The following is a 13386-nucleotide window of genomic DNA, read 5'->3' as shown; positions in this document are numbered from 1 at the left end:
AAGTACCTAGGTTTTCAAATAGACCAAAAGCTGAATTTCAAATACCACAGTGACTCGGTCAGGAAGAGAGTATTCTCCAGAGCTGAAGTTTTTCGCTGCCTTACAGAAACGAGAGTATCAACAAACAAACTGTCGCCAAAATCTATTAGAGTATATGCAGACCACTTCTCGATTATGGACACAATATCTTACTTGAACTGTAGAAGACCCACCATCAGAAAACTGCAAACAGCAGAAACAGCAGCAATGAGAAAAATATCCAAAATTCGCCATCCCAATAATCCATTGCACAACCGTCAAACTCAATGCTATATAACCTACTTAAATTTGAGTCCATAGAAGATAGACTGAGTAAACTATCCACGAAATTCACCCAAAGGCCGCACAACTGGGACCACACTTGAGCCAACAAAGCCAGCATTTCAGTTCGAAAGCAAAATACCCACTGAAAACAATCAAAAAACCTCTCGACGAGTTTAGGGACAGTCCTGCCCATTCAGTATATGGAAGATGCTGATGTTCACCTTATCTGTTCAATTGATCATTAATTGATTCACTTCTAGTTGCTTACATTTTTTTTAAGCCTCAATATAACTCGAATTATCAAATTAGTACAATACAGAAAGTTTTTTAATTGAATAATTATATTTTTGGTAATTCACCTGGCTGCAGGAATAATATTGTCGATGGCCAATTGGCCTTTGGTCAATAAGTAATAGCGTTTGTTCTTGTTGTTGTTGTTTAATGCCCCTCTCCTTTCTAAGGTTCTAAGGTTTCCGCCCTTGGAGACCACTCAACTGGTTTTAGGTTGTAGTATCCAACGGCTTCACTTTCTTTAGATTTCGAACGAAGCTTAGAATTGATATTATATATCACTGAAATTTAGGTTTTTGTTCGATATTCTATTTGAATTTTCTATGGATTTGATGACGCTCTTCTACAAGATTTCACAAAAAGAATAACATGGTTATTCTTCATATACACGCCAAAGCTCAACACGATCTGTTTCGTTATTATAAAAATATTATTCTTTTCTTGATGATATGATGAGCTTGAAATTTTCCACGAAGCTTGAGTTTTTATTTGATATCAACTTTCAAAAGCTCAATTCGTGTTTTTCGTGGACTTGAAAGTATGAAATATTTTAGTTCCGTGCAGATTTCTTGATAACATTTCATTTTCATATGGTGGTACTCGGAACTCTCCTGTCAACTATTTATCTATTATATGTCAAATTGGAGATACAGAAAAGAGTCCTCTCAACCAACATTTTTCAATGCAAAAAGTACTCAATAACTTTCCATGCCTTGGTGCGACAGTTTCTCAACTGACATATTTGGATAGCACATGGAAAATTCTATCATCTGGAAGAGTCACTTTTAAATTTTGCTTGAGGAATAATCGACCAAATCCAGTGACCCGCTTACGTGAAACAGCCTGTAGAGGTGAGCAAATTTCGATGAGGACACAAAATCTGATACCCCATCCTCGGTCTTTTTTTCTTGGGAAACTAACAAGGGTAGTATTCATTTTTGGCCACCTTCTTTTGTTTTCAAGTTATAATCGAAAATTGGGAAAATGGCAATATCGAAAAACATTTATATCTCCGCTAATACTGATAATAGAGCTCTGAAATGAAAACATTATACAGGCACCTTTTCACGTAGAATCCAGTGGCGTGCTAGTCATTTCAAAATTGTTTTTAATTACGAAGCTATGATCCAAAGTTATGTTTTTTCAAATGGGAATTAATAGTAGACTTCTGTGCCATTTTGTGAAAGCTTAATTTTTCCTGATTTCAAAAATATATAACATCGTATGGTTTGTATTAAAATAAATAACAGAAAATGGTCAAAAACCTTTTTTTACCTGAGAGTCTCAATACTTCTATGGTTTCAACTGTTGATGAGCACAGAAAAATTGAGCTTTCTATAACAAGAGCAGTGTCCTTCCGTCAATCTGATTTTTTCCATGCTTTTTACTAATTTCTACAAAATTCGGATCTAGATCTATTTTATAAAAATAGATTCGAAAATATAAATGAACTCGGAGTAAATTTCCTGGGTTGCTTGAACACAATTTCAAATATTCATGTATTGAATTCGGTGCGAAATATCGAGAAGATGTATCGACTGTGCATTGGTGCAATTGTTGTCATTATTAGGTTAAATATTATTTCTTGTTTGTTTCCTTCGTAATTAAATTGTTAAGTTCAATCATATATGCGTTGTTTCATGATATGCTATTTGAAATGGATTGATACTTGTGCGTATTCATTCTGGAGACCTAAGAAAATAATCTTCTCATACATTCATCTCATTACTACTCTTTCGATTGAAACATTCGATCTTGTGTATCTTTTCGTCATTTCCAAATCAATTTTCAGATGAAAAAATTATAAAATATATCTATATTCGAATTTTGTAAAAATTAGTGAAAAGCATAGAAATAATCGGATTGACGGAAGGACACTGCTTTTGTTATAGAAAGCTCAATTTTTCTTTGCTCATCAACACTTGAAACCATAGAAATATTGGAAATCTTGAATAAAAAAAGTTTTGGACAATTTTCTATTATTTATATTAATGAAAACCAAACGGTGTTATATATCTCTGATATCATGAAAAATTAAGGTTTCAAAAAATGGCATAGAAATCTAATGTTCGCATTTGAAAAAACATAACTTTGGGTCATAGCTTCGAAATTGAAGACCCTTTTGAAAAGACAAGCACGCCACTGGATTGTACATAAAAAAGTGCCTGTTTAATGTTTTAATTTCAGAGCTCTATCATAAGTATTAGCGGAGATATAAATGTTTTTCGATATCGTCATTTTTCCAATTTTCGCTTATAACTCGAAAACAAAAATGAATACTACCCTCGTTAGTTTCCTAGGAAAAGAGACCGAGAATAGGGTATCAGATTTTGTCTATCTCCTCTGGTTTAAAAGTTGTAATGCTAAAACATCGAAATCTGCCCACCCTGTACATATCGGAGCACTAGATATTTAATTTTGAGATTTTGAGAAGTATAAATATTGGTGAAAAATGGACAATAATTTTCATTCCTTATTATCATATCATCTTATCAACGATAACTATAACACATAATTAAATTTTAATATGTTTAATGTAATCACAGAATTTATCGATTTAAATCGCAGTTTATCAAATATTGACACGAAATCGATATAAAAATAATTTCCTGTGTTTATAGATCGGAGAGAAAAACCAAACGGTAATAAGTGGGTATATGACGGAATTTAAAATGGAGCCATTTACGATATACCCCGGATACCAAATTTCATCGGAATCCGTTTATTGGCTTAGGCGCTAGACCGTGCGACGTGCGCCCTAGGGAAGCTCTGCTCCCATGAGGGAAAAATCGTATTTCCAACGCGATAAGTTGATTTTTCAGAAGAAACTGGATTATGATACGCGGATGGCTCCGCGGGATATCTGGAATTTGCGCATCTGAAACTATTAACAAATCGGACTGCGATTCTAGCGTATAAGGAATTACGAGGTTAACCCTCAACCACTGACGTGTAATTTCGTTACTCTGAAAATGACGTACGAATGATATTCATCTATTTTTGTTAAGTGACCTGGAATAAAATGCATAGTGACAAAAAAAAACTCATTTTGTTGAATGTCTGTTTTTTATTATTTCATATTCGCGCAATGGCTGCTAGAAGTAAAGAAGGTGAAAATGATGTTCTGCGGAGTAATTCATTTAATTCATAGCGATATCTCATGAAATATAAGTTTGCTGAAAATTCAATTGAAGTCATTCAATTCTACGTGAAAAGTGCTACTAGAATGTATTTACATAAATGAAGAATTTTCATTAGAAGAAAAGTTACAGCAATATTTCGAAAATGAACATTTTTCGGAAAACACCTGCGGTTTTTGCCAATAAGTTTGGCATGAAAATTGTCCATCAGGAACAGACATTAATGTTTTTATTTCATTTCATTTCAATCGTTTCTACTCATAAAAATAATGGGCTTTACTTAAGCAAACCTAATACCTAAAAGGAATACTTTATGAGTTATTGAGGGAGTACTCTTAATGAGGAAAAACCGCAATTTATAACTGTGTGGAGTAGTTTGTAAATTCCGGAAAACACAGGAAGAAACTAAAATTCGATGTTTCGATAACTAAATTTGTCATGTCAAGAATTGTAATGAATTGTATTGGATTATGATAATTGTATTGGATTATGGAGTTCTCAACAACCCCAACGAAAAATGAGTTATAATTCATGAAATGTGAAATTTAATTGTAAGGTGAAATTTGATTTCAGGGTTATCACTGAATATATTTATTGCTTACGATAGAACTGTCATCTGATAGGCAACGTTTCGGGCAGTGCACTTTTTCAAGCCTTCTCATTTAGATATTTATATATAACTCTATTTTTATTTTACCGACTCATCTCGTCGGACGTTATTGTGTTAATTAAAATTCAATTATTCAATCATCGAATTTTAGTTTCTTTCTGTGTTTTCCGGAAGTCACAGACTATTCCAAACAGCTAGGAATTGCGGTTTTTTCTCATTAGAAGTTCTTCCTCGATAACTCTTACAGTATATTCATTTTAGGTATAAAGTTTGCTTAAGTAACTCTCATTCTTTCAATACGTAGAATCGACTGAAATAATAAAAGAAATATAGGTTCTAACACGAAATTCTTGAGTTTTGATGAATTCAAGTTGTCCAAGTTCATGATCTTATTATAAACACCCTGTACTTTTTTGATCCAAACTGCGAACAGTCTTATAATACTACTTATTTTTAGAATCGAAAATGAAAAAGGTTTTTTCGAAAAATAATTTTTCTGATGAAATATTCAAAAAATGTGAGTCCCTGTCGCCACCATTTTTTCCATTAGAACTGTTAATTTTCTCCCACAGGTATGGCATATTGCTAAACTTGTTATCAAAAAAACTATCTTATGATGCAATAATATACTAAGTGTTCCATTTGAAATAAGGAAGTATTAGTATGTTTCCGATATTACCGAAAGTTTTAGAGATCTAAAATTATTTCAGGGAGAAAGAATATTGTCTCAACCCCAAAATGTGAATTTTCAGCACAAAATTATGATTAGTTTTCCATAAACGTCTAATAGGCCTTTCCCGTAAATCACCCTGAATATCATGAACTCTAATAAAATGAGTTTTTATTGAAATTGATGAAATATTTTTCCAAAAACCATTTACTTAGTGATTTTTGCATTGAAAATTTTTTTCGATAAGCTTGTGCTTTCAATTCTTTTTCATCACGCATTTTAAGTCACAGAGAGTCACTTTCCCACACAGAAAAAAACCCTGCTAGCAGGGAATGTCTTTATGCACCGAACGTCCAAAAAATGAAAATTTGAGTATTTCGGACATATCATGCGCGGTGCCAAATATGACTTGCTGCAACTGATAATACAGGGTAAAATCAACAGCAAGAGGGACCCTGGACGTAGAAGAGACTTTTAGTTGGAGAATTTGAGAGCATGCTCTGACAAAACATCTGCTGAACTATTTCGAGCAGCAGCATCAAAAGTTAAGATTGCCCTACTAGTCGCCAACCTTCATTCAGGAGAAGGCACATGAAGAAGAAGAAGAAGAAGTCCAATTAACGTCAAAGATGGCATCAGTAACGACATGCCGAATTACGTATGTCATTTATGTGTATGTGAAAAATCAATCAGATCTTTAGAGTTATTTCAAGCACTTGTAGAAAAAATGATATCCTAACTTTTGCGGAAAGCGTCTTTCCCGCACTCAACTGCTGGACCGAACGACAGTTTCGTGCGGGAAAATACTTCTTTCCGCAATCATTATGAACTAACATCGGAAATAACTATTTTGGTAGAATTTCTGAGCAGAAATGAAAATATGTATATCCTAGAAATCTGTGTCAAATTGAGGTATTCCCGGACTATGCTCTTTTATGGGGTTTGATAGAAGAAACGGATATGCCACAAAATAAGAGAAATAACTATTATAGATCAGATAATTATCAGATATTAAAACCTGCTATTAATTTATATAGGTACAATGAAATTACATTTCAAAGGAAGAAGGTGCACGATTAGAATCTAAAACCACCTACATGGAGCTTAAAGCTAAAATGAAATATGTATGAAATACACTGTCGCTTAGTTTCCAAAGTTCCATAAAGTTCCCATGGATACGAGAACTTGATGCTCGTTAATTATGTAAAAGCGTTAGACAAATCAGAAGTAACACATGCGGTATATACAAATAATATAACTAGACATTTGGTTTGGATGGGTTAGAGAACTCTGAATTCATATCCCGCATCTAGACATATCCCGAGGCTAGATAATCAAGCTAATGGGCAATGATAACATGTGTGGCTGTACATGCACGCACTAAATTGGAGACAATGGTCCTGGAACAGTGTGGGACAAGAATTTCGCTTGGAAATGTCAACATTTGCCTACTCGAACTTTTCTGGAGAGATAAATGATTAGGCTTCAGATAAATACCTATGCATTTGCATAACTGCATAGTTGAGATATTTTCACTTTGAGTGCATAATTTAGACATTTCCTGTTTCATCTGCATGTTTTCAACATGAACAAATTCTATGGAAAATTACTTTGAACATATATTTTTGTACTCCCCCTACAGTCATTTTGAGCACTGTCCAACGTAAAACTATATTACTATACTATACTGTACTCAAACGAATTCGCAAGTCCTACGGCACTGCCTCTTTCTAGAAGGTACCGGACGCAACGAGAGCTCGATAGAAAGATCAAGACGCTTCTAGAGAGAGATGCCAGCGGTATATAACCAATCGAAGCCGCAGAGCAGAACAGTGTAACAGTACTATACCGTAAACAGAGAGCAGGATCGCCAGGATCAATTACTAATAGGGTAGCATCGGAAAAGTAAATCGCACGGCGAATAACCAATAAGATGAAAAAGCATAGAGAATGCTCAAAATGCTCCATCAGCCTAGAAATGATGAATACAAATGTTTTAGATTACTTATATAATATGGAAGAACTTATAGTCCGCGAGTCAGTAACAGATATACATTATCAATTTCCTCTCAAATGGTAAATAACGGGTGTTTTTTTTTCGAGTTATATAACTTTAAGTTGGCATTCCTGTTCAAGCTGTCAAGTGAATTATTCTTAGTTTGATTTGGCAATTCATCATGAATAGACTCACGCCTGAACAACGCTTGCAAATAGTGCAATTTTATTTCGAAAATAATGGTTCTGTGCGGAATACGCACACTACGCGCACTACGTCCATTTTATTTTGTTCAGCGATGAAGTGCACTTCTGGTTGAATGGCTACGTCAACAAACAAAACTGCCACATTTGAAGTGAAGCTAATCCTCAAGTGTATGTCGAAACACCGTTACATCCAGAAAAACTGACTGTTTGATGCGCTTTATGGGCTGGTGGATTCATTGGTCCGGTCATTTGGACCTGTGAATTGGCCTCCAAGATCTTGTAATTTAACACCGCTAGACTACTTTCTGTGGGGCTATGTAAAGTCATTGGTCTATGCGGATAAGCCACAAACCCTTGACCATTTGGAAGACAACATTCGCCGTGTTATTGCCGATATACGGTCAGAAATGTTGGAAAAAGTCATCGAAAATTGGACTTCCAGATTGGACTACATCCGAGCCAGCCGTGGCGGTCATATGCCAGAAATCATATCTAAAATGAAACGCCACAAGATTATCTTGCGGATGAATAAAATTCATATCAATCGAAAAATCCATCGTTGTTTTATTGCAATTTAAAGTTCTATAGCTATAAAAAAAATACCGGATAGAAGAAATGCATCAGATAATAGTAATAAAAAGCATCGTGAACGTCAGCTGCAGCTCGGCTGGGGGGAGAACGGTGGCAGCCTCCCACGCACGAAGAAAAAAAAATTCAGTCATTTCCTCCCAACTGAAAATTTGACAAATTGTAGCTAATCTAATATCTCGATGAAAAAAACAATCAGCTGGCTATAGCATAGTGTATTGTACGTCAGCCTGTGCGGGGTTGCTAGTCTTCCATCGGGTGTCTCTCCGGGTGGCGGATGGAGGAACGCCTCCCAGATATGGGTGTTACCGAGGAAATTTAATACTCGGGGTGGACCAAAACTAGCACTGCGCGGCGGCAGCTGGCTGACTCAGAACTGACCACAAGCTGACAGAAATGGTTGTGCATCACATAACAATCGGCAGAGTAGCATCCACAAAAAGGCGATGGAGAAAGCAACGGGAAACTACTCCATTATATGTCCCTTCAATTATCACTATGGCATCATCAGAAAATGAATTTGGAGTTACTGATCATGGATCACGGAAACCAAGATCCGGCAGGGTAGGAACATCAAATCACAGGGCCTCCCAGATCGTCATCCAGCGAAATCCCTGTGATTTGAGAGGAAACAAGGGCGTAAAAACGTTGCAGCAAGAGTTCAAAGTTGCCACATGGAATGTGAGAACTCTGTTTGAGGCAGGAGAGGTTGCAAAAGCGTGTCGAGCGATGGATCGCTTGAACATCCAGATATTAGGCTTGAGTGAAGTAAGATGGCCTGGATCAGGAACAACTCAAACAATGAATAAAAAACTTTATTACTCCGGTAATAGTGACAACTCCAAACACAGCAACGGAGTCGGAATAATTATTGGAGAAGAACTTAGTCAGGCCGTTTCAAATTTTCCACCAGTTTCCGACAGGAACCTGCTGATTCAGCTTTCAGGAAAACCAATGAACATCAACATCATACAGACATACGCTCCCACCGCAGATAAACCCACGGCGGAACTGGAGGCTTGGCACAAAGAATTGGAAGAACTAATAAAAGTAATAAAGAAGGAAGATCTTAACTTTATTATGGGAGACTTTAATGCCAAGATTGGACAGGGCCGAGTGTTGTATTTGGTTGGAGACTATGGTTAGGGAAATAGAAATGACAGGGGTGACAGACTAGTCAAATTTTGCCAGCAAAATAACATGGTGGTGACGAATACCTGGTTCAGACATCATCCTCGCAGACTTTGTAGATGGACATCACCCCAGCATACTAGTGTCAAGTTGGTACGAAATCAGATAGACTTTATTATGGTGAACAAAAGATACCAAAACGAAATTATCGGTGCCAGAACGTATCCAGAGGCCGATATTGGCTCAGATCATAATCCTGTAATGGCCAGTGTGAGACCCAGATGGAAAATCATGAAAAAACCTAAACCTTCGAGGAGACCAGACATTGAACTGCTAAAAGACATTAGAGTCAAACAAACAATAAGCGAAGAATTAAATAAGCCCCTTGTGTAGATAACATGTGGAAGAGTATAAAAGAGATTCTGAATAAAACCACGGAAACAACACTAAAATCCACTTCTCGAAAAAATAAGCAGGAATGGACGACGAAGGAAATTCTTGATATAATGGATGCACGGAGATAAACCAAAGTTGCTAATGACTGGAATCAATACAAACATCTCAACAGAATAATTCGTAGCAAAATAAAACGTGTCAAGGAAAACTGGATGGAAGGAAAATGTCTAGAAATCGAGGAACTACAGCGACGCCACGACTTCTTCAATCTTCATGAGAAATTGAAAAAGTTCACGTCGACAGGTAAGAAATTCACAGTTCACAACATGTGCTTACCCAGAGATCAAAAAACTGATCAGCGAAGACATCATGTACTTGTTTGTTTTTTTTTTAACCGCATCTATGAAGCCGGAAAAATGCCTGGAGAATGGTTGGAATCAGTTTTCATACCATTACCAGAGAAGACAAATCCCAAGAACTGTGGAGATTTTCGCTTAATAAGTTTAATGAGCCATGTATTGAAGGTCCTACTCAAAATAATCCATAATCGCATCTCTGGAAAATGTGAATCGAACTTGGGAGACGATCAGTTTGGCTTTAGGAGCGGAATGGGCACGAGAAAGGCTTTGTTTGGCTTAAAAGTGTTAGCACAAAAATGCTTCGATCAACAACGAGACATTTTCATCTGCTTTATCGATTTCGAGGAAGCATTTGATAGAGTGAGACATGATGTGTTGATGGACATTCTTCGTGGTGTGGGACTGGACTCAAGGGACATTGCTTTGATACAGAATATATTTTGGAATCAAATTGCTAGGATTACAATAGAGGGCTCGACCTCAAGTCCGATAAAGATTTGCAGAGGAGTTAGACAGGGCTGTGTTTTATCGCCATTGCTGTTCAACCTGTACTCGGATCTTATATTCAGCGAGGCTCTGGCAAACGTCTCAGAGGGAATGAAAAAAATCAAATCACTAAAAAATTACAAGACCGCGAAAAGGAACTATATTGATAAAAATATGGTTTGTGATCCAACTATTATTGCCAACACTTTTCGTGAATATTTCTCCACAGCTACTGCCAGAATGCTGACAAAGTATTTTGGTGGATCAATGTCAGGGTTGTGCACTGCTTCACACATGCACGACTCTACGTTTTTCTTTCATGCGGTAGAAAATGATGAGGTATTTACTACTTTAAGGGCGCTGAACAACAGGGCAGAGACTGTATGTCAGCGAGGATGCTCAAAGTTATTAATGAAACCATTACTGATTACTTCGCTTACCTAATTAATATGTCGGTTTGCTCTGGTACGTTTCCGGATATTTCAAGGAGGGGCACAGTCATTTCTATTTTGAAAAAAGGTGACCCGTATGATATGCTGAATTATCGTCCTATTTCAATGTTGAGCTGTTTCTCAAAAGTATGTGAAAAAACTGTTTTTAATAAAATGCTGAATTATTTGAATGAATACAATCTCATAACAAACTCCCAACATGGTTTTAGACCCGGATATTCCACAGAAACATCAGCTTCCACATTTATTCAAGGTGTTTATGAAAACTTAGATAAAGGAAAGTGCTGCTTTGTTTTTCAATCTGACAAAAACGTTTGACACTTTGAATTTCTCTTTCATGCTTTGTAAATACTACAACCTAGGTTTCAGGGGTATATTTTTCGACTGGCTGAAAAGCTATCAAATAATCAAATCGTAATATATCCGTCAAGATTGATAACACCTATTTGAATGATATGAAGCTGATCTCAGAGTTCCACAAGGCTCAGTATTCGGACCGCTTCTGTTTCTTCTGTTCATTAACGATCTACCGTTGCATGTCATAGCAGAAATAATTGTTCTATTTGCTGACGATTCATCATTTTTGATTGTAGCACAAAATCTCAAAGAATTAGAACGGGCGAGCACGGCAATTGTTGATATGTTTAACCGCTGGTGTGTCAAGAATGGGCTTATTGTCAATATTGAGGAAACAATCTCCATTCATTTAAGCCTGAAAAATGTAACAAAGGATGTTTTAGTTACATTTCACAAAGGTGTTTCTATCGCTTCAAGAACATCTACATAGTTTTTGGGTGTATATATTGATGATGGTTTGCAGTGGAGAGATCATATAGATGTAGTATGTAAACGGTTGAATTGCTCCTTTTTTGCCATCAATAAAATTAAAAAATTATCACCCATAAAATCACTAATGGAAACCGATTATTATTTATGCTATCTGCATATAGCATATAACATACTCATATGGGGCGAAGCCGAAACGTCTGAACTGAATAGAGTTTTCGTTTGTCAGAAGAAAATTATAAGACTGATATTCAACATCCATCCACGTACATCTTGTAGACCTTATTTTTGTGATAATGAAATATTAACAGTAGCAGGTTTGTACTTGTTTAAATGTTTACTTCATACTGAGAAGAATGAAAAAAAATCTTACTAAGCTATCAAAATACCATTCTTACCCAACAAGGAGCGGTGATATCATAGTAATTTCTGGGCACAGAACTTGAAAATCCGAACAATCTCCCAACTATCAGGGGATTGTTCTGTTCAATCATTCACCAGTCTCTATAAAAAGTAGAAATATGTATCTACTATTTCAAAGAAATAGTAAAGAATCTGTTACTGAATAAATGTTACTACCCTGTAAGAGAATATTTAGAGGACAATGACATAGAACTATACGAGTAAGTCAATTGCAAATTTTGTTTAGTTTAATCTTTTTGAATTTTCTTTCTTTTGACCTGTCCCATACTTGTTTGTCGTGAAGGATCAATAAATATTATTATTATTAGCTCGTTTTCGTCATTTGAATCTCCCGGCAGACCAATGATATAGGTCTTGTTAGAATCTCTAACCTTCCTGCCATTCATTTCCGTAGTTACTACGCATTCGTGTTTTACAATTTCACCTGGCTTCATTTGACCAGATTTAACATATTCGTGAAGTTTTCTAGCTGTTCCCTTTAGCGTTTTCAGGAAGATCGTTTGCAGAAGCCATCATGATTATTTCGCATTCGATTGTTGGGCTGGTAATAGATTCACCATCTATTTGGTGATTGTACGGTTCTTTCGGCCAATCTTTTCCATTTTCATGTTTTCATGAATAGCAAACCGTCACTTTTCTCTCTCCTGGTGTAGCTTGTAATAATAATAATAATAATAATAATAATAATAATAATAATATCATTTATTCAATTAAAGTATACATTTAGAATTAATTACATTTTTGGAATGGTGAATAAATGAGCATACTTACGAAGCAGAGCACGTCTGCTTGTGTGTAAGAATACATATATATATATACATAACCTAGCATATAGTGTACTCCTATAGACTCAAAGTTTCTAATAGCACCTCTCATCATTAGATTTTCGATTTGGTCTTCCAATTTTAATTTGTCCGAGGTTACCTAAAACCTCTTCGTTGCACCCTTCCTTTATCCCAGGCACGTCGCCAATCTCTTCCTCAACAGGTCCAATGTTGAAACCATTTCTTTCCATCTTAACGTTTGCCAAACATCCTTGCCATTTCCTTTTTTTGGATTCGGCTTAGGATCTATTAACCATTTCATTAATTACTCAGAGGAATCTTCTTCAATAGTTTCTGCGGAAGGACATTCGGAGTAGGTTTTGATACTTGTTTTACCCTCTTCCTCTACCAAGCACTCCTCTTCTTTCTTTGCGGGTGGTGTTCGCTGCAGTTCTGTAGATTTTTGAAAAGGATTATTTTCCTTGCTATTGGAATTTATAACTTTTTCCAAAGTCTCCTTTCTTCCAGTAGCTTACACCAGTACACGATCCTGGTCGCCTAACACGTGCGCACACTTGGGCCTGGCCTGCACCAGATGCACCGACCGATACTGGGTTATCCCTTCCCTGCATAGTAACCGATTTCTTAGTTTACTTATTGTGTTTCATTTCAATTTCATTTTGGGTCACTGGCATGCACACATCTCCAGTTCCTTTTTCATGCCAAGGTCAGTAACCGAAAGATCCGTCCATATGGAAAAAGGAGGGTAAGTATTTGAGGCCCCA

At 36.2% G+C, this 13386-nt stretch overlaps 1 protein-coding gene across 1 annotated transcript; it reads left to right on the top strand.

Moving 5' to 3' along the window:
* Positions 1 to 8302: 8302 nt before the first annotated feature.
* On the top strand, positions 8303 to 8950 carry LOC123678692 (craniofacial development protein 2-like). Its single transcript, XM_045615835.1, has one exon. It carries the CDS (start codon positions 8303 to 8305, stop codon positions 8948 to 8950), a length of 648 nt encoding a protein of 215 aa, XP_045471791.1.
* The last annotated feature ends 4436 nt before the right edge of the window (positions 8951 to 13386 follow it).

Source organism: Harmonia axyridis, chromosome 4 (assembly GCF_914767665.1).
Source record: "Harmonia axyridis chromosome 4, icHarAxyr1.1, whole genome shotgun sequence".
Lineage (NCBI taxonomy): Eukaryota > Metazoa > Arthropoda > Insecta > Coleoptera > Coccinellidae > Harmonia > Harmonia axyridis.
The sequence above is the reverse complement of the archived record's forward strand: the minus strand, read 5'-3'. Positions and strand labels throughout refer to the sequence as shown.